Here is a 20,987-nt window from a genome sequence, read left to right as displayed (position 1 = left end):
GGCAGTAAGACCCGAGGTCATTGAAGGTAGTTACTATGTGCTGTCCTCTGGGAGGGGCAGGTCAGGACATTAGTGACCAGGTCCTGCTGCAGGCTGCTCAACAGGTGGCTCAGAACTTATGACACTGGTTACACAGGAGCCTGTATTTCATCTTTCTCTAGATGAGGCTGTTTATCCTAAGGCAGCTCGGCTCCAGAGCCGTTGGTAGACGTGTCTGTGTAGTTTTGCTGGGCCACAGTGGCTCTCTAATCTTCCCTGTTGCTACAGTGTGACAAGTCTTTCCAGTTGAAGCACACTGTGCCTTTGATTTTGGGGACAGGTAGACTCATAAGGAGAGTCCTCCCTGTGTCGTGTTTGTGGTTTGGGGCTTTGGTCTGATGTTGGAAGCTCTTGTGGAGGACGTCCTGTATGTGGTCATTCAAGTGTATTGTCGACCATGGCCGAAGCTTAGCCCTTGTTGAGGATCTGGATGAGATGTGTGAATTGTAGGAGCAGTTAACCTCTGCCTTACTGCCTCATGCTCTTCTGTGTTTAAGGATGAACTTGACTGGGGACGGCTAAATTACATTCAGATAAAGAGGATCAGAGAGGTAAGCTATAAGTTCTTTGACTTGGTTAATGCAAATAAACTAACTTAAAATTTGGTCCTGACACACCAGCAGTGCACAGGGTGTAGGAGCAAATTCTGTCTGTTCCCATCATTAGCAGGAGGCCTTGAGGGTAAAGACACCTGCAGTGATAATTGCTTGGCTCCAGAAATCCTCACCAAGTGTCATATGTAAATGAACACGTGTAAACTTGGCAGCTATATTTTTCGTATTTCTTAAGATAAGCATGTGATCTTTTCATTATTAACTAATTAACATAAGTAAACACATTATGGGTTTTGTGCTGTTGATCCCAATTTGTATTCTTGCAGTAAGCCTCCTTGATGACATTTTAACATGGCTGCGTTCTGATTGCCAGTGCTTTCTCTGGAAATGCTGCAGTAGCTTTATAGTGAGACTGCCCTGAGGCTTGTGGGTATTTGTGGGCGTACATCCACACACATGCTTGTATTAGCCTGTTCTCTGGAGGAACAGAACTCAGAGTTAACAGACATCTACAGATCTACCTCCATTCCTATCTATAGCTGTCTATCTACCTACCTACTTACCTTTATCTATGTATCTGTCTACTTACCTACCTATCTATGGGATTTATTAGTGTGTGGTCCAGATAATCCAACAGTGGCTACCTACAAACAGAGGTCCAGCAATCCAGTAGTTATTCAGTCCCCAAGGCTGGATGTCTCAGCTGGTCTTCAGTATACACTGGAATCCTGAGGAAGTGCATTTACTCTAATGCCAGTGAAGGAAGAGACTAGCTAGTGAGAGCAAGAGCGAGCAGGCAGAGAAGGAACAGCTTCTTTCTTCCATGCCCTTTGTGTGGGGCACCAGCAGACAGTGTGGCCCAGATTAAAGGTAGGTCTTCCCACCTCAAAAAATAAGTTTGATTAAAGTTTATCTTCTTAACTCAAAGATCTTGTTAGAAGTGGGTCTTCCCACTTTAAATTATTTAATTAAGAAAAAACAATCCCTGATAGGCATGCCCAGTTATTTGGGTTTTAGTCAATTCCAGATGTAGTCAAGGTGACCACGAAGAACAGCCGTCACACACCCATGTCAGACCTTGGCACTAAATTAGACTGCAGTCGTAGGATGAGCGTCTTCCCAGGTCCAGGAAGAACTTTCATAACAGTCTTTTTCCCCCAAATAGAATTTTCTTTGGCTTTTCTTCTGACCATTGCCCATAACAACTTGTAACCAACATTATAAAGAAAGGCAAACACCCATAATCTATTTTTTGGGAATGTGGGCGTAGTTTTTCTAGGCTACTTCCTGCTGATTGGGGGCACCGATAATCTTATGGGGACCTAAAGAAAATTTAGGATTATGGTCAAGTCCTGACTGGAAAATTCTGTGAGGCTTGATATCTCAGCCAGCAGTCTTGAAACTGTTCTGGATGTAGAATTCAGAGGAAACTCCAACAGAGGTCCTTTGAAATGTTGGATCATCTGGACCATCTGCTCCTACCGGAGTTTCTTCAGGATGTTTTCATCGATCAAACCTGCTTTTTCTCAGCCCAGAATGAATCCACAGCCTTTCATTTCCTTTGGAAACAAAAACAAAACCTCTTCTCCAAGGCATTTTCAAAATATATATGTTGGATTAATCCAGCAGCATTTATAATCAAATATGATTTAGTGGTTTTTGCTCCTTCCTCAGTCATAAAACAATTTAAAGACAACACAATAGCATACAATATCCAGACTCCGTATATATTTCATCTTTACATGGCTTTATTTTAAACTCTGTTTCTTTTATTTTTAATTTTTGACTTTTTGAGACAGGATTTCTCTGTGTATCTATGGCTGCCCTGGAACTCACTCTGTAGACCAAGTTGTCCTTGAACTCACAAAGATCTGCCTACCTTTACCTCCCAAATGCTGGGATTAAAGGTGTGTGCCACCACACCTTGAACCCACAGAGATCCGTCTGCCTCTGTTTTAATTTATTAGATTTTTAAAAAAAATACCAATCCAAGTTCCCACTCCCTCCCCTCCTCCCATTCCCTCCACACACCCTCCCATCCCACCCCCATCTAATATTCAGAGACTAGGGCACATTGCCTTGAGGAAGGTCCAAGCCCCTCTCTACTATATCTAGGATGAGAAAGGTATACATCCAAAGAGAATAGGATCCCAGAAAAGCCAGTACATGCAGTAGGGATAAATCCTGGTGCCACTGCCAGAGGCCTCTCAGCCTGCCCCAGCCATGCAACTGTCAACCACATCAAAGGAACTAGTTTGGTCCTATGCTTGTTCCTTCCCAGTTTGGCTGGAGTTGGTGAGCTCCCATTAGCTCAGGCAAACTGTTTCAGTGGGTGAACCCATCATGGTCTTGACCTCCTTGCTCATATTCTCATTCCTTCCACTCTTCAACTGGACTTTGGGAGCTCAGCCCAGTGCTCCGATGTGGGTCTCTGCCTCTGCCTACATCAGTTGCTGGATGAAGGCTCTATGGTGATATTTAAGATAATCATCAGTCTGACTTCAGGGCAAGTCAAGATCGAGCCCCCTCTCCTCTATTGCCCAGGGTCCTAGGTGGTGTCATCCTTTTGGATTCCTGAGACTTTCTCTAGATCCAGGTTTATGCTAATCCTATAATGGCTCCCTCAATCAAGATATCTCTCCTTGTTCTCATCTCTGCCCTTCCTCCATCTTGACCATCTTATTCCCTCAAGTTCTACTCTCCCTTCCACCTCTCCTCTCCTCTTCTCCTCCTACCCTTCTCTCTACCCTCACCCTCTTGCTCCCAACCCTGACAGTCAGTCCTGTCCATTTCTAATTTCCAGGTAGGTCTATATATATTTTCTTTGGATTCACCTTATATAGGCTGAATGTCTTTTGTTTATAGCTAGTATCCACTTATGAGTGAGTACATACCATATTCATCTTTTTGGGTCTGGGTTACCTCACTCAGGATAGTGTTTTCTAATTCTATCCATTTTCATGCAAAATTCAAGATGTCATTGTTTTTGTTTTTTGGTTTTTTACCACTGAGTAGTACTCTAATGTGTAAATGTGCCACGTTTTCTTTATCCATTCTTCAGTTGGGGGCATCTAGGTTGTTTCTAGGTTCTGTCTATTACAAATATGCTGCTATAAACATAGTTGAACAAATGCTTTTGTGGTATGATTGAGCATCTTTACATGCCCAAAAGTTACCACTGGATCCTGAGGTAAGTTGATTCCCAATTTTCTGAGAAACTGCCATACTGATTTCCAAAGTAGTTGTACGAGTTTGCATTCCCACCAGCAATGGATAAGTGTTCCCCTTACCTCTCTAGCATTCCACATTCTCTCCAGCATTAAGCTATCATTAGTGATTTTGATCTTAGCCATTCTGACAGGCGTAAAATGGTATCTCAGAGTTGTTTTGATTTGCATTTCCCTGATAGCTAAAGATGTTGAACATTTCCTTAAGTATCTTTTGGCCATTCTGTTGAGAATTCTCTCTTTAGTTCAGTACCCTATTTTTTAATTGGATTATTTAGAATTTTAATGTCTAATTTCCTGAGTTCTTTATATATTTTGGAGAGCAGTCCTTTGTCTGATGTGGGATTGATGAAGATCTTTTCCCATTCAGTAGGCTGCCTTTTTGTCTTAATAACTGTGTCCTTTGCTTTACAGAAGCTTCTCAGTTTCAGGAGGTACCATTTATTTATTGTTGCTCTCAGTGTCTGTGTTACTGGGCTTATATGTAGGAAGTGGTCTCCTGTACTCGTGCATTGAAGACTACTTCCCACTTCCTCTTCTGTCAGGTTCAGTGTAGTCGGATTTATATTGACGTCTTTAATCCATTTGGACTTGAGTTTTGTGCATGGCAATAGATATGGATCTATTTTCATTCTTCTGCAGGTTGACATCCAGTTATGCCAGCACCATTTGCTGAAGATGCTTTCTTTCTTCCATTGTATAATTTTAGCTTCTTTGTCAGAAATCAGATGTTCATAGGTGTGTGAATTAATATCTGGGTCTTTGATTCCATTGGTCAGCCTCTCTGTTTTTTATGTCTAAACCAAGCTGTTTTCATTACTGTAGCTCTGTAATAGAGCTTGATGTCAGAGATGGCGATGCCTCTGGAAGTTCCTTTATTGTATAAGATTGTTTTGGCTATCCCAGGTTTTTTGTTTTTCTATATGAAGTTGATTAATGTTCTTTAAAGGTCTGTGAAGAATTGCATTGGGCTTTTGATGGGGGTTGTATTAAATCTATAGATTACTTTTGGTAGGATTGCTATTTTTACTATGTTGATCCTACCTATCCAAGAGCATGGGTGATCTTTCCATTTTCTGGCATCTTCTTCAATTTCTTTCTTCAAAGACTTAAAGTTCTTGTCAAGTAGGTCTTTCCCCTCCTTGGTTAGTGTTTCCCCAAGATATTTTATGCTATTTGTGGCTATTGTGAAAGGTGATGTTTCTATGATTTCCCTCTCAGCTTCTTTATCCTTTGTGTATAGGAGGGCTACTGTTTTGAGTTGATCTTGTATCCTGCCACATCACTGAAGGTATTTATCAACTGTAGGAGTTCTCTGGTAGAGTTTTTGGGGTTAGTTACATACACTATTATATCATCTGCAAATAATGAAAGTTTGACTCCTTTCCAGTTTGAATCTCCTTGATCTCTTTTTGTTGTCTTATTGCTATTGCTAAAACTTCAAGAACTGTGTTGAAGAGATATGGAGAGAGTGGACAGCCTTGTCTTGTTCCTGATTTTAGTGGAATGGCTTTGAGTTTCTCTCCATTTAATTTGATGTTGGCTGTTGGCTTGCTGTATATTGCTTTTACTATATTTAGATATGTTCCTTGTATCTCTGATCTCTCCAAGGCCTTTATCATGAAGGGTGTTTGTTTTGTCAAATCTTTTTCAGCATCTAATGAAATGATCATATGATTTTTTTTCTTTCAGTTTATTTATATGATGGATTACATTGATAGATTTTCGTATGTTGAACCAGCCCTGCATCTCTGGGATAAAGCTGACTTGATCATGGTGGATGATTTTTTTTAAAGTTTTGAATTAGGTTTGCCAGAATTTTATTGAGTATTTTTTCATGAATGAGACTGGTCTGTAATTCTCTTCCTTGGTTGAGTCTTTGTGTGGTTTTGGTATTGGTAACTATAGCCACATAAAAAGAGTTTGGTAATGTCCCTTCTGTTTCTATTATGTGGAACGCTTTGAGGAGGATAGGTATTAGCTCATCTTGGAAGTTCTGGTAGAATTCTGTACTAAACCCATCCAGCCCTGGACTTGTTTTGGTTGGGAGGTTTTTGATGACAGCTTCTATTTCCTTGCAGCTTTTAGGTCTATTTAAATTGCTCACCTGGTCTCTTGATTTAATTTTGGTATATGGTTTCTATCTAAATTTTTTTAAACATTTTCCAATTTTGTGTAGTATAGGTTTTTGTAGTATGACCCAATGATTCTATGAATCTCCTCAGTGTCTGTTGTTTTCTCCCCTTTTTTATTTCTGATTTTGTTAATTTGGATGTTCTCTCTCTGCCTTTTGATTAGTTTGTATAAGGGTTTGTCTATCTTGTTGATTTTCTCAAAGAACCTCCTCTTATTTTCACTGATTCTTTGTATGGTTTTCTGTGTTTCTATTTTGTTGATTTCAGCCCTCAATTCGATTATTTCCTGTCTTCTCCTCCTCCTGAGTGAGTCTTCTTCTTTTTGTTCTAGAGCTTTCAGGTGTGTTTGTCTCTAATGTGAGCTTACTCTGTTTTCTTTATGTGGGCACTTAGTGCTATGAACTTTCCTCTTAGCACTGCTTTTATAGTGTCTCATAGGTTTGGATATGTTGTGCCTTCATTTTCGTTGAATTCAAGGAAGTCTTTAATTTCTTTATTTCTTCCTTGACCCATGGAAGTTCAGTAGTTCACTGTTCAATTTCTATGAGTTTGTAGGCTTTCTGAGAGTAGTATTGCTGTTAAATTCTAACTTTTATCCATGGTGATCCAATAAGACACTGGGGGTTACTCCATTTTTTTTTTAATCTGTGAAGGTTTGCTTTGTTACTAAGTATGTGATCAATTTTAGAGAAGGTTCCATGAGGTACTGAGAAGAAGGTATATTCTTTTGTGTTTGGGTGGAATGTTAGATAGGTCTGTTAAGTTCATTTGATTCATGACATCTGTTAGTTCTCTTATTTCTCTGCTAAATTTCTGTCTGGTTGACCTGTCTATTGATGAGAGTGGAGTGTATAAGTCTCCTACAACTGGTGTGTGGGTTTGATGTGTGATTTGAGTTTTAGTAATGTTTCTTTTACATATGTGGGTGCTCTTGCATTAGGGGCATAGATGTTCAGGATTGAGACTGCATCTTGATGAATTGTTCCTGTTATGAGTATAAAGTGTCCTCCATTTCTTCTGACTGATTTTAGTTTGAAATCAATTTTGTTAGATATTAGGATAGCTACACCTGCTTGTTACTTAGGTCCATTTGATTGGAAAACCTTTTCCCAACCCTTTACTCTGAGGTATTGTCTGTCTTTGAGGTTGAGGTGCGTTTCTTGTATACAGCAGAGGGCTGGATTCTTTGTATGCATTCATTAGCCTGTGTCTTTTTATAGGTGAATTGAATCCATTGATATTAAGTGATATTAATGACCAGTGGTTGTTATCTCCGGTTATTTTTCAGTAGTGGTGTTGGTGTGTTTCCCTTCTTTGGCTTATGTTGGTGAGGGGTTATCAGATGCCTGTGTTTTTATGGGTGCAGTTAGCTTCCTTGGGTTGGGGTTTTCCTTCTAGTTCTTTCTGTAAGGCTGTGTTTGTGGATACATAATGTTTAAATCTGTTTTTGTCATGGAATATCTTGTTTTCTCCATTGATGGTGAATGAAAGCTTTGCTGGGTATAGTAGTCTGGGCTTGCATCCATGATCTCTTAGTGTCTGCAGCACATCTATCCAGGACTTTCTGGCTTTTATGGTTTCCATTGAGAAGTCAGTGTAATTCTGATAGGTTTACCTTTATATGTTACTTGACCTTTTTCCTTTGCAGCTCTTAATAATCTTTCTTTATTCTGTATGTTTTGTGTGTTGATTATTATATGGTGAGGGGAATTTTTTTTTTAGATCCAATCTATTTGGTGTTCTGTAAGCTTCTTACACCTTCATAGGGATATCCTTTTTTAGGTTGGGAAAGTTTTCTTCTATGATTTTGTTGAATATATTTTCTGTGTCTTTGACCTGGAATTCTTCTCCCTCTTCTAACCCTATTATTCTTAGGTTTGGTCTTTTCATGCTGACCCAGATTTCCTGAATGTTTGTGTTAAAAATTTGTTGGATGTAATGTTTTCTTTGACCAATAGAGTCTGTTTCCTCTATATCTTCAGCACCTAAGATTCTTTCTTCTATCTCTTGTATTTTGTTGGTTATACTTGTCTCTGTAGTTCCTGTTTGTTTACCCAGATTTTCCACATCCAGAATTCCCTTGGTTTGTGTTTTCTTTATTACCTCTATTTCAGTCTTCAAGTCTTGAACTGTTTCCTTCATCTGTTTGTTTTTTCTTGGTTTTCTTTGAGGGATTTATTAATTTCTTCCAATTTTTTGTTAGTCTTCTCCATTTATTTAAGGGAGTTTTTCATTTCCTCTTTAAAGGTCTCCATTATTTTCATAAAGTTATGTTTAAAATCATTTTTTTCTACTACTTCTGGGTTAGGATGATTAAGTCTTCCTGTTATGTGACCGTTGGGTTCTGGTGGTACCATGTTTTTTTTTAGGTTGTTGTAGGAATTCTTGCATTGGCGCCTACCCATCTCTTCCTTCAAATGAGGACGGCAGCATCTTTGTATCTTGGCCCAATCCTTGCTGTGGTTTGTCTGAGTGTTTGGGAGTTTTTCTTGGTCTGTTCTGTACTGTAAATGTCTGTCTCAGAAAGCCTCTAAGGTCTCTATGTGCCTGCCCTCTTGGTCTTCTCTCCTGGTTTGCTCTCTTGGTTCTCTCTTAATCCCCTCAATGTTGAAGCAAGCTCTAGTCCCTCTTAACTCCCCTCAGTATTGGAGCAAGCTGTGTTTCAGAGTTCCACCAAGGTTGCTGGAGGATAGGCAGGTTTGGGGGTGGGGTGTGGCTAGTAGTTTGGATGGTGACTGGATGGGTTTGGGTTTGGGGGATCCTAGCCGTAGGAAACTTCTTACTGGCTGGCTAGAAAAGCAGAGGGAGCTGGGGGAGGGATCCGTGGTTTTGTCCCACTAGGGAGGTCCTAGAAAGTGGGGCATCCTGATGTATGGCTGTTCACTCACCTCTTAAGCCCCCTCAGTATTGGAGCATGCTGTGTTCTCATAATAATTTAATAATTGAAAACAGTGTTTTTTGATCTTGGTATACTTCACGAATAAAGTCATTTATCATAGTCAGCGATGGTGGCTCACACCTTTAATCCCAGCATTCTAGAGGCAGAGGCAGGCAGATTTCTTGGTTTGAGGCCAGCTAACCTACAGAGGAAGTTCCAGGACAACCAAGGCTACACAGAGAAACCCTGTCTCGAAAAAACAAAAGCAAAACAAAACACAGAAACAGATAACGAAAAACCACTTATCACCAGTGGCTTTGGGGGATTTTTCCTGCATTGCAGGCTCTCCCTATTAGCCTTGGCTAGCCTGGAACTTAGAGTCCCTAAACCTCAGTCTCCTATGCCACCATAACCAGTTAAGGTGTGTGTATGTGTGTTTGTTTGTGAATGTAAATACATATGAGTATAAATGCGTGTACGTTTGTGTGTGTGTTGTATGTGCTTGGTTGTGTGTATGCAGAGGTTGATTAGGCAGTGTTACGTTCTACCTTTATTTTACTTACTTTTTGAGGCAGTGTCTCCTGGAGAATCTAAAGCTCATTGATCTGGCTAGATTGGCTGATCATTGAACTTCCGAGATCTACATCTCCTGCCTCACTAGGGTTACAGGTACCACTGATGCCAGCTAGGGGTACAGGACTGGGTTCATTTTCTCCACTAGTTAAAGAGTTAAAGGGCAGGAAAGAAGTGTTACTGGGCATCTTGGGGTGTCTCAGTGGGTCACCATATAATACTGGAAAAAGCAGGATTTTTTTTTGACAAAATCAATAATAAACTTAAGGGGAATTAATTTACTGAGTTAGTTTTTTAAAAATTGCATACAATATATCCAAGATCCTCCCCATCTCCCTACCCACCCAACTTCTTCGTTCTCTCTTAAGGAAAAAAAGAGAAAGAGAACAAAAAGCAAGCAACCCCCCAAAGACAAAATCCACCAAATCACAATAATAACAAAAAGCACACAGAAAAACATGGAGTCTGTTTTTTGTTTGTTTGTTTTTAGATAGGGTTTCTCTGTGTAGCCCCTGCTGGCCAAGAGCTTGCTTGGCCAGGCTGGCTTTGAACTCTCAGACCCTCCTGTCTCTGCCCCCCAAGAGCTGGGATTAAAGGGGTACGCCATTGCACCTGGCTTGCGGTCTGTTTTGTGTTTGTCAACTACACCTGAGCATAAGCCTGTCCTGGAGTGTGATTGATGTACCCAGTGTTACTCCATAGGAAAAAACAGATGTTTTTCTTCTCTCAGCAGGTATCAGTTGCAAATAGTTTCTTGGTTAGGAGTGCGACTTTGAACCTGCCACCCTTTCTCTATGCTGGGATTTGGTGTGCCTTGCATTTATTTGTGCAGGGCATGTGACTGGATACAGCTTCAGCCCTGCTGAGTCTGAAAGATGCCGTTTTCTTAGTCATCCGCTACTTTGGCTCTTAAAAATCTTTCCATCTCCTCTTCCACAACATCCCCTGAAAGACAGCCCATGTAGGACTGAGTGTTCAAGGCCTCTCACTGTCTGCACCCATCCAGCCATGGGTCTCTGCTAATTACCATCTACTGCAAGAAGCAGCTTCTCTGATGGGGTTGAGCAAGGCAGTGATATATGGAATAACCATATGTCATTAGGAGTCATTCTAGGTTCACTTAGCACATTGTTCTCAACCTTCCTAATGCTGCAACCCTTTAATACACTTCCTCATGTTTTAGTAACCCCCAACCATAAAATTACTTCATTACTGTAATTTTGCTATTAATGATGAATATGTGATATGCAGTACATTCGACCTGAGACCCACAGGTTGAGAACCACAGATTTAGCAGAATAATAGTAGTAGGTTTTCTCTTAGGCCCATGACCTATGTTGTCTCGGGTTCTTGAGTAAGGTGAAAGTAAGTGAGTAAGGGTGAAACTTCCAGCTAGTCACTATCTCTTATTTTTCCATGTGTCGTGTTGTGAAGGGACCAGTAGCCTTAGAAATAGCCCGTGATGATGGGGTGGAGAGAGGTGGCTCAGTGCTTAGGAGCACTGCTGCTCTTCAGAGAACCTGGTTCAATTCCCAGCACCCACATGGCAGCTCACACCTGTCTATAACTTCAGTTCCGGAGGATCTGACATCTTCATACCAATGCATATACAAATAAAGTTAAATAAATCATTTTTCAAAAAAAAGAAATAGCCTGTGGTGATGGTTTTGGGGTGGTGGCTGTGGGGCCACTTTGACCAACAGCTAAACAAAATGTAACCCGTTTCCTGTCCTGGGGATTTTACGTGGTAGCACATGATGTTTAGTTGCGACATTGTTTCATATGGTAACTCCATTTAAATTCCTTTTATATATTTTCGAGAGCTTCTAGAATAGGAGATTTAGTTACTCCTCCCTTCATTCCCTCTTACCCTGCCCCTCTCTCCATCCTTACTTAATCCTCCTGTTCCAGTTTCTTCTTCACCCATTTATGACGCTGTGTTCTATCCCATTTCCTTGGAAGGTCTCCTCCTTCCCCTGTCTAATGAGGTTCCCAGGGACTGGGTGTTCTAGATGAAGCACACATATCTAAAGCTTAAAAGCTTTTAAGAGAAACCATGCAGTGTTGTCTTTCTGGGTCAAGGTTACCTTACTCTGGGTAATTGCTTCTAGCTCTGTCCATCTGCCTGAAAATTTCATTTTTTTTTAGCTGCCGAATTATATTTTGTTGAATAATAATAGTCTACTATGTAAATGTACCACATTTTCACTACCCATCAGTTGGCTCCTCTGGAACTGGAGTTGCAGGTGGCTATAAGTTGCCGCGTGTCTGTTGGGAACTGGCATGTGCAAGCACTCACACACACTGACTAGAGATTTAGCTTAGGGGTTTGAACATAGTAAGCACTCACGTCATATGTTAATATGTCTTCCTGTCCCCTTTCAGTTTATCATGGTATTTTATCCTTTGTTATTGCATGATTTTTGCTTTTAAAACTTTATTTAGATAATTTTGTGGTGACTTAAAGTTGTTTGTTTTCATATATATGTATATATTTAAAACAGACATTTTGTATGAAAAACTATTGAGATAGAACTATAGTTGGACTTTCTTTGGACTGCCAGCTCCTGAATAATGACATGGAGACTTTTTATTATAAAAGCTTGACCTTAGCTTAGACTTGTTACTGATTAACTCTTAAAACTTACATTAACCCATTTATAATGAGCTACATGACTCGTTACCTCTCCTCAGAACTATACATCCAACTTCCTCTGCATCTGACTGGTGAGAATCCACTTCTCAGATTTTTAAAAAAAAAAAATTAAATATTTATTTATTATGTATACAATATTCTGTCTGTGTGTATGCCTGCAGGCCAGAAGAGGGCACCAGACTCCATTACAGATGGTTGTGAGCCACCATGTGGTTGCTGGGAATTGAACTCAGGACCTTTGGAAGAGCAGTCAGTGCTCTTAACCTCTGAGCCATCTATCCAGCCCCACTTCTCAGATTCTTCCCTCAAGTTTCTTTTTCTCCCTGGAAGTCTCACCTAGCCTCTTCTGCCTAGCTACTGGCTGTTCAGCTTTTTATTAAACCAATCAGAGGTGCCTTAGGTAAATGAGGTAAGACGCAGAGACACATCTTCACAGTCTACAAAAAAATTATCCCACAACAGAGAACCTCATGTGACTCAGGCTATGTAGATGAGGCTGGCCTTGAGTTCCTGACCATCCTGGCTGTACCTCCCAGATGCACTACTATGCCTCAACTGAAAGGTTTTATTTTAACCTGATGTTTATTTAGTTTTTTTTTTTTTCATTTAGGGGGAACTCTGAAACATACCTTGTTTCTCTTTCTTTGAAAAAAAAATTTTTTTGAGACAAGGTCTTACCACACTGGCCTTGAACTGTGAGTCAGGACTGGTCTTCAGCTTGAGATCCTCCTGCCTCATCTTAATAAATTGGGATTACGGATGTGTGTCATCATGTCTGCACATTCTAGATTTCCAGTTACAAAAGCAGACCGTGTTCAGGGAAGAAGGTAAAGAGTCTGAAGGATATAAGATAGTTGTGGTGGAATAGCATGTTTGTTTAGCTATGTAAAGATGTGCTGCTGTTTTACCTTGCCTGCCTAAGGCACCTGATTTATCTAACAAAAAGCTGAATGAACAATAGCTAGGCAGAGGAGGGATAAGTGGGTCTGGAGGGCAGAGAGAAAAGGGGAGCTGGCCAGACAGCTGGGGCCCAGCCAACCGGGGCCACCAAGCCAGGCAGGCACAGAGGAAGCAGGACAGAACATAGATGAGGCCAACAAGCCTTGGGGCAGCACATGAATAGAAATTTAAGTTAATTTAAGGTTAAAAAAAAAAAGCTAGAAACAAGTTCAAGCTAAGGCTGAGCATTCATAATTAACAGTAAATCTCTGTGTCATGGTTTGGGAGCTGGTGGTCCAAGAAACCAGCTGCAGGTTGTGTTTGTGATTGTAGGTTGAATCCCATGCATAAGCTGAGGTTCTGGGGCAGCCGTGCCCTCTGACCGCTCTGTTGACTCTCTGGAATGTCGTTTTCATTCCTCACTAGTGTTGAATGAGATGACTCCTGGTAGTTATAATGTGTAACCCCGTGGATATGCTAATTTAACCTTCCCCATTGTGTGCGTCTGTTTTCACTGTTCTGAGTATGTCTGTGCTTTGAGACATCATATTTCAATGTGCACTCCAGGTGGCTGAATTATATGAAGAATTGAAGAATAGAATCTCACAGTTCAACATGTTTGTGGATCCTCGCCATCCTGTCTTGGACCAAGAGTATCCATACAAGCAGCGCTTCATCCTACAGGTGTGTGGGACTTCCTTTTAATGCCCCCCCACTCTCTTTCACTCTGAGATAAGATCTTACTATGTAACCTTGGATGACCAGGAACTCACCAGATTGGCCTTGGTTTAACAGAGATCTTCCTGCCTCTGCCTCTGATTACTGGGATAAAAGGTGTGGCCACCATACTGGTGTTGATATTATTCATGTTGTAGTTGAGATATGCTAGTTAGTGCCAGCTGTGCCTCTGAGATTTTGATACCATAGTGGTCTTATGTGTTTAACCCAGAGCTATTCTTACCTTCCTTGTTTACACCCCTTCCTGGTAGTGGTATGACCTCAGCTTGCTTCTTTTCCCCAGTGAGCTCTTGCTGTCATGGAGCGTCAGTGACAGGCCTCTTGCTGTAAGATCCACACACTACTGCTCTCTGACATTGAGAAAGCTCTTTGAAGTCTGGATCATGAAGCAGTGCCTAGCTGTGGGGTAAAGCCTTCCACGAACCTTAGAGAGATGTATCTCTTGCATATGAACAATGCTTCTGTCATAGGGTTGGCAATACATTGCTTTAGTTACTGCTCTATTGCTGTGAAGAGACACCAAGACCAAGGCAACTTATAGAAGAAAGTTTATTGAAGGCTTACAGTTCAGAGGGTGAGTCCTGTGACCATAGATCATGGTTGGGAGCATGGAAGCAGGAAGACCTGCAGGCATGGTGTCTGAGCAGCAGCTGGGAGCGTACATCTGATCCACAAGTGTGAGACAGAAAGAGTGAATGATATGGGCCTTTTGAAAGCTCAAAGCCCACCCACATTGACACACTTCCTCTCAGAGGCCACACCTCCTAATCCTTCCCAAAGAGTTCCACCAGCTGGGGACCAAGCATTCAAATATATGAGCCTATGGAAGCCATTCTCATTCAAACCACCACATGCATTGGAGAAGGGTTTGAGGTGGATACGGTGGGAATATTAGTTCTTTTGAGGATGCAAAATTGCCATATGGCCAGGGAGAACCTTCTGTGCGTGTGCTTCATCTCGGCAGACTCTTCCTGAAGAAAGGGTTCTGCTGAAGAGTACCTTTTAGATGTGAACATTAGATGCCAACTTGCTGCCCAGCTGGAGAGTTCCGGCTGCAGTTATGTCTGTACACCTGGGAGGATGCTTGGCTTGTTGGAACTGTTGTTGAGTGAGGGTGGAAAAGGGGCCTAGTGTACTGTTGGTTAGTTCTCATTTGCTTCACTCTCTGAAGCAGTCCAGCTATTCTGAGGAGAAGGTCCAGGTAGAATGTCTGTCACGGGGAATAACAGGATGTGTGAGGGATACAGCTTTCATGTGCTGTGTGTTCCAAGCTGTGCTGGCGCTCTGGTGCGAGATGAGGACATGGTATGAAGAACTGAATACACGCTTCTTTTTCAGGTTGTACTGGCAGGCGCCTTTTATCCAAATTACTTTACTTTTGGACAGCCAGATGAGGAGATGGCAGTGAGGGAATTGGCTGGCAAAGACCCGAAGACAACAGTTGTGGTAGGTGACATGGGACGCCGTGCAAGAGTGTGAATGTAGGTTTCCAGGTGGACCGCCTATGGCGCAGCCGTCAAGGGCTACTGTATCCTAGTAAATGCTGTGTGAATGCTGGGACTGCTTAGCCCCTCAGAGACCGCTACTTCCTTATCAGCTCTTCTTCATTTTTATAGACTCCCATTTTACAGAAAGGCCTTGATAAATTATATATTCAGGGTGAGTGCTGATTTGATCATGTGCCATTTCAGTGATGTGAGGCCCTTAAGAGCATTTTGTTAATTAACAACAATGGTACACAAAGTAAATGCTACTGCTTGGGGGCTTAGTATTGTGACTTAAATAGCAGCGGCCCCGCCCTGATGCCCAACAGACTACTTAGAGAATGTAAAGTTCGGATCTGAGGACCCTCCAAGTCTGCACTAGAGGGTATGGCCTAGGGATAGCATGTAAGTAGCATGAACTGGGAGGCAGAGTGGGAGGATCTGATGATGAGCCCTGGGCACTGACCGCTGGATTTGTAAAGGCCATTTGTTTGCACAGCAATAGCATGTGACCACTAGAACTACATACTCTTTAGAACTGGGCTTTCCTTAGACTCCTTGGTTGACTGGGGGACTTTTTTTTTTTTTTTTTTGATGAAAAGCACTTGGTGAAGTTAGTTCCTGGCTTATAGTAAGTGCTCAACCATTGCTTGTTTTAATTCTGGATTCTGCTATAACCACTACCTTTGCAACTGTGGAGAGCCAGAGATTCTGGAACATTTCAAGTGCAAGTCTTTGAAGAGCACTACAAGTGAGAAGGGGGCAGAAGCACAGCTCATGCCCCTCCAAGGCCGCCCTTAGCCTCTGTGGCTCTCTGTGGAGAAAGCGCTTTGATTAGCTTCTTTTGCAGTCGTCCTTCTGGGTCTGTTCTTCAGCTGTGTGCAGTGGAAAGGCCCACAGGACCCTACTTCAGACACACTACCGGTGCCAACCAGTCCAGTCACCTGACACAGGACTGATCATGTGTCATATAAACTAAATCATAGCTAGTTTGCTTTAGCACTTTTGTGAGAAGCCAGGTGCTTTTATATTTATTTTTCTCTGAGCTTCACATTGACCTTTAAAATTAAGCTTAACTATCATCCTAGCATTGTGAGGTAGCAACTCCATGGACTTGGACTTGGGTGCAGGCTGTGCTCTTACTTCCTGCTCCACCTGCAGCTGGTAGAGACTTTGACTCCTCAGGGACTGGCAGTGTATACCTCAGTGGAACCAGAGCTTAGAACATGGGAGACCATAATGCCTGCGGAGGGCCAAGAGCACTGGCAGAGATGGGGGATTTCCCCTTGCCATGCTGTGAATATATTTTATTACCGTTGTTCAATAAAGAAGCTGCATCGGCCTATAGCAGGGCAGAACATATAGCCAGGCTGGAAGAGAAAGAATAGGTGGAGTCAGAGAGATGCGAAGTAGCTGCCAAAGGAGACAGGCATCAGAACCCTTACCAATAGGCCACAGCCTTGTGGTGATACACAGATTAATATAAATGGGTTAATTTAAGATGTAAGAGCTAGCTAGGAATACGCCTAAGCTATTAACCACGCAGGGTCTATTAATTAATGTAGTTTCTGTGCCATTATTCAGGTCTGGGCAGCCTGGAACAAAAGAGCAGTCACTGCCTACAGGCAGTGCTTTGAAGTAGATGGACTTGAGACTGCTGGGTAGGAGCCTGGCTCTGCTGCCATGAGGAGGGAACAGCCTTTGGTGATGAGCAACCTTCTTCTTTCATTACTTTCCTGTCACTCTTTATCAGAAGTGTGATGTGTCAGGAAGCTGTAGTTAGTGCGATTATTTTAAAATAACATGAAAGCAAAAAAAAAAAAAAAAAAAAACCAAAACTGAGCAACTTTTACTGCATTTGACTTTTGAACTGTTTTAGCAAGAGAAAAACCAGCCTTTATTTTACATATTTTTTGCTTAAAACTGTGTTATGATTTAAAGACATGCAGTTGTTAGGTAACTGATGGGCTGAGTGTGTTCTGTATACGCTGAGCTTGCAAAGAAGAGCAGTGAGTAGCCCTTCTGCCCCTGGTGTCAGGACTGTTCAGGAGTCCTTGCTAATGGCTCTGACGTGCACTGTGTTCTGTCTTACAGCTGAAGCACATTCCTCCCTACGGATTTCTTTACTACAAACAACTGCAGTCTCTCTTCAGACAGTGTGGGCAAGTCAAATCCATTGTATTTGATGGCACTAAGTGAGTAGCCAGTGACTGTCACAGCTCTGTTTTACCTGTGAATGAGGTCTCTTCTTAGGGCTGGGTGTGTGCAGGGTGGGTCTCCCTAGGGGACTTTGGTTTGTCCTGTTGTCAGTTAGCATTCTTTCCAGCTGGGTGTCCTAAAGGAACTCTGCTGGTGGCCTGTCTGTCTGTAACACTGTGACAGGTCCTGCTTCTCCACAGGGGTCTTCTCTTTAGTGCCCATCCCCAGACTTTCATGCCAAATCACTAATCTAGTTCTCTGTAGCCATGGGGGATGCCTCAAAGGATACCTTTTATCTATGCGCTTTTTAAACACATATTTGTCATGAGTAACTTTGGGAGACACAGAGGGCAGAAGTTAATTTGACCCTATTTTATTAGCAGGTCAGTAACAAATGGTTAGTTAAAAGAGTCACCAGAAGCTTTTGTTTCCAAAAGGACATGCTTATGTGCCTAAGATTACAGTTTTTAAATTGAATAGAAAAAAGTTGTTTTTTGTTTTTGTCCCCCCCCAGAGCTGAGGACTGACCCCAGAGCCCTGTGCATTCCCCGTGGTTTTGGCTGTTTAGTCACGATAGAAACTTCACACCAGTATTTCAGGGAAAGCCATTGTGTTCTGTTTGGTTATGCTGGGACCAGTTAGAGACATAAAGCGGCAATCAGAGAATAAAGATGGCGGTCCTCCCCCCATATAGCAGCCTGCTCTGCAGAAGCTGTGCTGTGGAGGCACAGGCTGTCCCTGGGGAGTGTGGTAAGGGGTGGGATGTTTTGCTGACATTACTAACTAGTAGTTATTTAAAATGGTCTTGCCAAACTCACTGGGCTGTACATCCATGTTTTAAGTCTTAAAACAGGAAATAGGTCTTGCCCTGAAGTTGTGAAAGCTAAGATTCCCTCACTGAAACTCCCATGTGACTGTGTCCTTTCTGCATTGTGGTATACTGAGGCCTGGCTTCAATGACTTATTACTGTAAATAATTTCTCTCAGCAAATAATCTGTCTTTAATCCAACTAATATTTCTATTGATTAATTAAGATGAAGAGTTATTAGCTTTTTGAGGAGTATTCACTGAGAAATTTCTGCCTAACCTTGAGAGAAATTAGTATATGATTCTTATTTACTAGATATCTGATAAATTTATGTTTTAATTCCTATTTACGGAGCAGAGCCTTTGTGGAGTTTTCACGGAATCCGACAGAGAGATTCAAGACCCTCCCTGCCGTGAACTTGGCAGTCAAGATGTCCCAACTAAAGCTGCCTCTTGAGCTCAGTGTCCATGCTGCAGAGGAGATCGAAGGGAAAGTGCAGGGCGGGTCGGTGTCGAAGCTCAGGAACACAAGGTGTTCACAGCGTTCCACTGGGACCACATGACTGCTGGACTAGGTCTTACTATGTAGTCCAGGTTGGGCTCAGACTCACAGAGATCCCATGCCTAGCTTTATTTATTGCTTTTTCAAAGTCTAATTTATCCTTCGTCTGTATAATCTTTGTAAATCTAGGAGGAAGGCTCTTGAATGCATATGAGCAGCTGGTGAAGGAGAGGGTGCCTTCATCTAACTACTCTAGGTCCACCCAGTATGTGGAGTTTTGGGTTTTTGCTTATTTGGTGTATGTGGTTATGTGTTATTAGTGTATGGGTGTTGTTGAGGTTTCTGTCCTACCCAGTTCCTGCAGTTGTTAAGTCCCAAAGAAATCACACAGAGGTCTACATTAGTTATAAACTGATTAGCTCCTTAGCTCAGGCTTCTTATTAACTCTTATAACTTACATTAGCCCATTATTCTTATCTGTGTTAGCCTCGTGGCTCAGTACCTTTTTCAGCAAAGCAGTCACATCTTGCTGCTTCTGTGGCTGGGCAAAGACTGCAGAGGAATGGGCTTCCTCCTTCCCAGAATTCTCCTGCTCTCATTGACCCACCTCTACTTCCTGTCTGATTGTTCCACCTATACTTTCTGCCTGGCTACTGGCCAATCAGTGTTTATTTAAAATATAATTGACATTTGTCTCACACCAGGGTGTGGAGGACAGGGGGCAGTGAACTGTCTTTTTAACTGTTTGAGACAAGGTCACTCAGTGAGATTGAAGCTCATTCATTTGGCTGGACTGTCTGACCAATGGACTTCAGGGGCCTGCCTGTCTCTGTGCCTCAACCAATGCTGAGGTTATAAGCGGTACTTCTGGGTTTTTACATGGGTTTGGGGATCCATGAGAACTCAGATCCTCATACTTTACCAGCGGAGCCATGCCTGAGCCCAGGTGTAGGCTTCTGATCATTTGGGAGAAGGGTAGGTTTAGTCTTCCAAGACCTGTCTGTCCTTGTCAAAGCCAGACGGCTGACGTTTGTGCCTGATGCTAGGTGATGCCAGCCTACTTACCAGAACGGGGGGCACTGGCTCAGCTCTCTCCTGCCATTCTTTCCCTGTAGTTTAGGATAAAAGTGTCAAGAGGAAAATTTTATGTTTATTAAAGTTGTTTTTCCTATCTTGTAACATTTGCTGTCTTACTGCTCTAAGAGGTGAATGATATTTCTAGTGCTTGTTAGATAATCATGTATTTTATAGTAACATAATATTGAGCCAAGTGTGGGCTCTTTTTAAAGTCAAGCCTAGGCTGGTCTCAAAAACTTCTGTAGCTGAGGATGATCTTGAACTACTTCTGTTCTTTCTGCTTCCACCTTATAAAAACAAACAAACAAACAAACATTTATTCCTTTTGTTTGTTTTCTGAGACAGAGTTTCTCAATGTATCCCTGGCTATCCTGGAACTCACTCTGTAGATCAGGCTGGCTTTGAACTCGGGGATCCACCTGCCTCTGCCTTCTGAGTGCTGAGATTAAAGGCATGCACTGCCACTGCCTGGCTTACCTGTTGTTTTTAATTATGCATATTTATGTGTCTATTTGTGGGTGCCTGTGAAGATCAGAGGCTGTAGGTCCTCCTGGAGCTGGAGTTGTAGGCAGCAGTGAGTGCCGTCCTCTGAAAGAACAGTGCCACTCCTAACCACTAACCTTCCCCCTAGCCCCTTCTTCCAGCTATGCCTCCTGGGATCACAGCATGCCCCCTCCCCCAGTTTTATGCTATACTGGGGGTACACCCAGGCAAGCAAGCCCTCTACCAACTGAGTTACAAACTTCATTTTCTAGTTAGTTTTCTGAAATGAAAAATGATTGCAGGCCCTAGATTTAGAATTTATATTTTTGAAAATAGAGTGTATCTTTTAGAATGTATCCCTGGAGGGGAATGGTTACTATTAGGTATGCACCGCTTCTAGGACAACCCAAGAAATCGCCAAAAATTCCCTTTTGAAGTGAGATCAAACTTAATGTTTCTGGTTATGTCAGTTTTCCATTTCTGTGACAAATAGCTGAGATGATCAGCTTGCAAGAGGAACAGTTATTTTGGCTCATGGCTTTGGACGTTTTAGTCCATGGTTGGTTGGTCTTGTTAGCTGGGGCCTGGACCCTACCTCTCAAAGCTTCTACCACCTGCCAGTAGCCCCACAGGCAGGGCCTCGGGAGGATGAAGAACCAGACTGTAGTGCTGGAAGTATTAGAGCAGGTCAGGTG

The 20,987-nt window shown here is 42.2% G+C and overlaps 1 protein-coding gene across 1 annotated transcript in view; it reads left to right on the top strand.

The window, feature by feature from the left end:
• Positions 1-20,987, top strand: part of Tdrd9 (tudor domain containing 9) — a 102,572-nt gene that overhangs the window by 59,653 nt on the left and 21,932 nt on the right. Inside the window, exons 20-24 of the mRNA XM_041633413.1 lie at positions 537-590; positions 13,569-13,685; positions 15,078-15,185; positions 17,318-17,418; positions 18,589-18,762. Of these exons, the coding sequence (XP_041489347.1) occupies positions 537-590; positions 13,569-13,685; positions 15,078-15,185; positions 17,318-17,418; positions 18,589-18,762 (554 nt within the window). The remainder of the gene's footprint in view (positions 1-536; positions 591-13,568; positions 13,686-15,077; positions 15,186-17,317; positions 17,419-18,588; positions 18,763-20,987) is intronic.

This window comes from Microtus oregoni, unplaced genomic scaffold, assembly GCF_018167655.1.
Source record: "Microtus oregoni isolate MIOR12 unplaced genomic scaffold, Mior012 000043F_ref0000047, whole genome shotgun sequence".
NCBI classification, from domain to species: domain Eukaryota; kingdom Metazoa; phylum Chordata; class Mammalia; order Rodentia; family Cricetidae; genus Microtus; species Microtus oregoni.
This window is presented reverse-complemented; position numbering and strand designations above follow the sequence as displayed.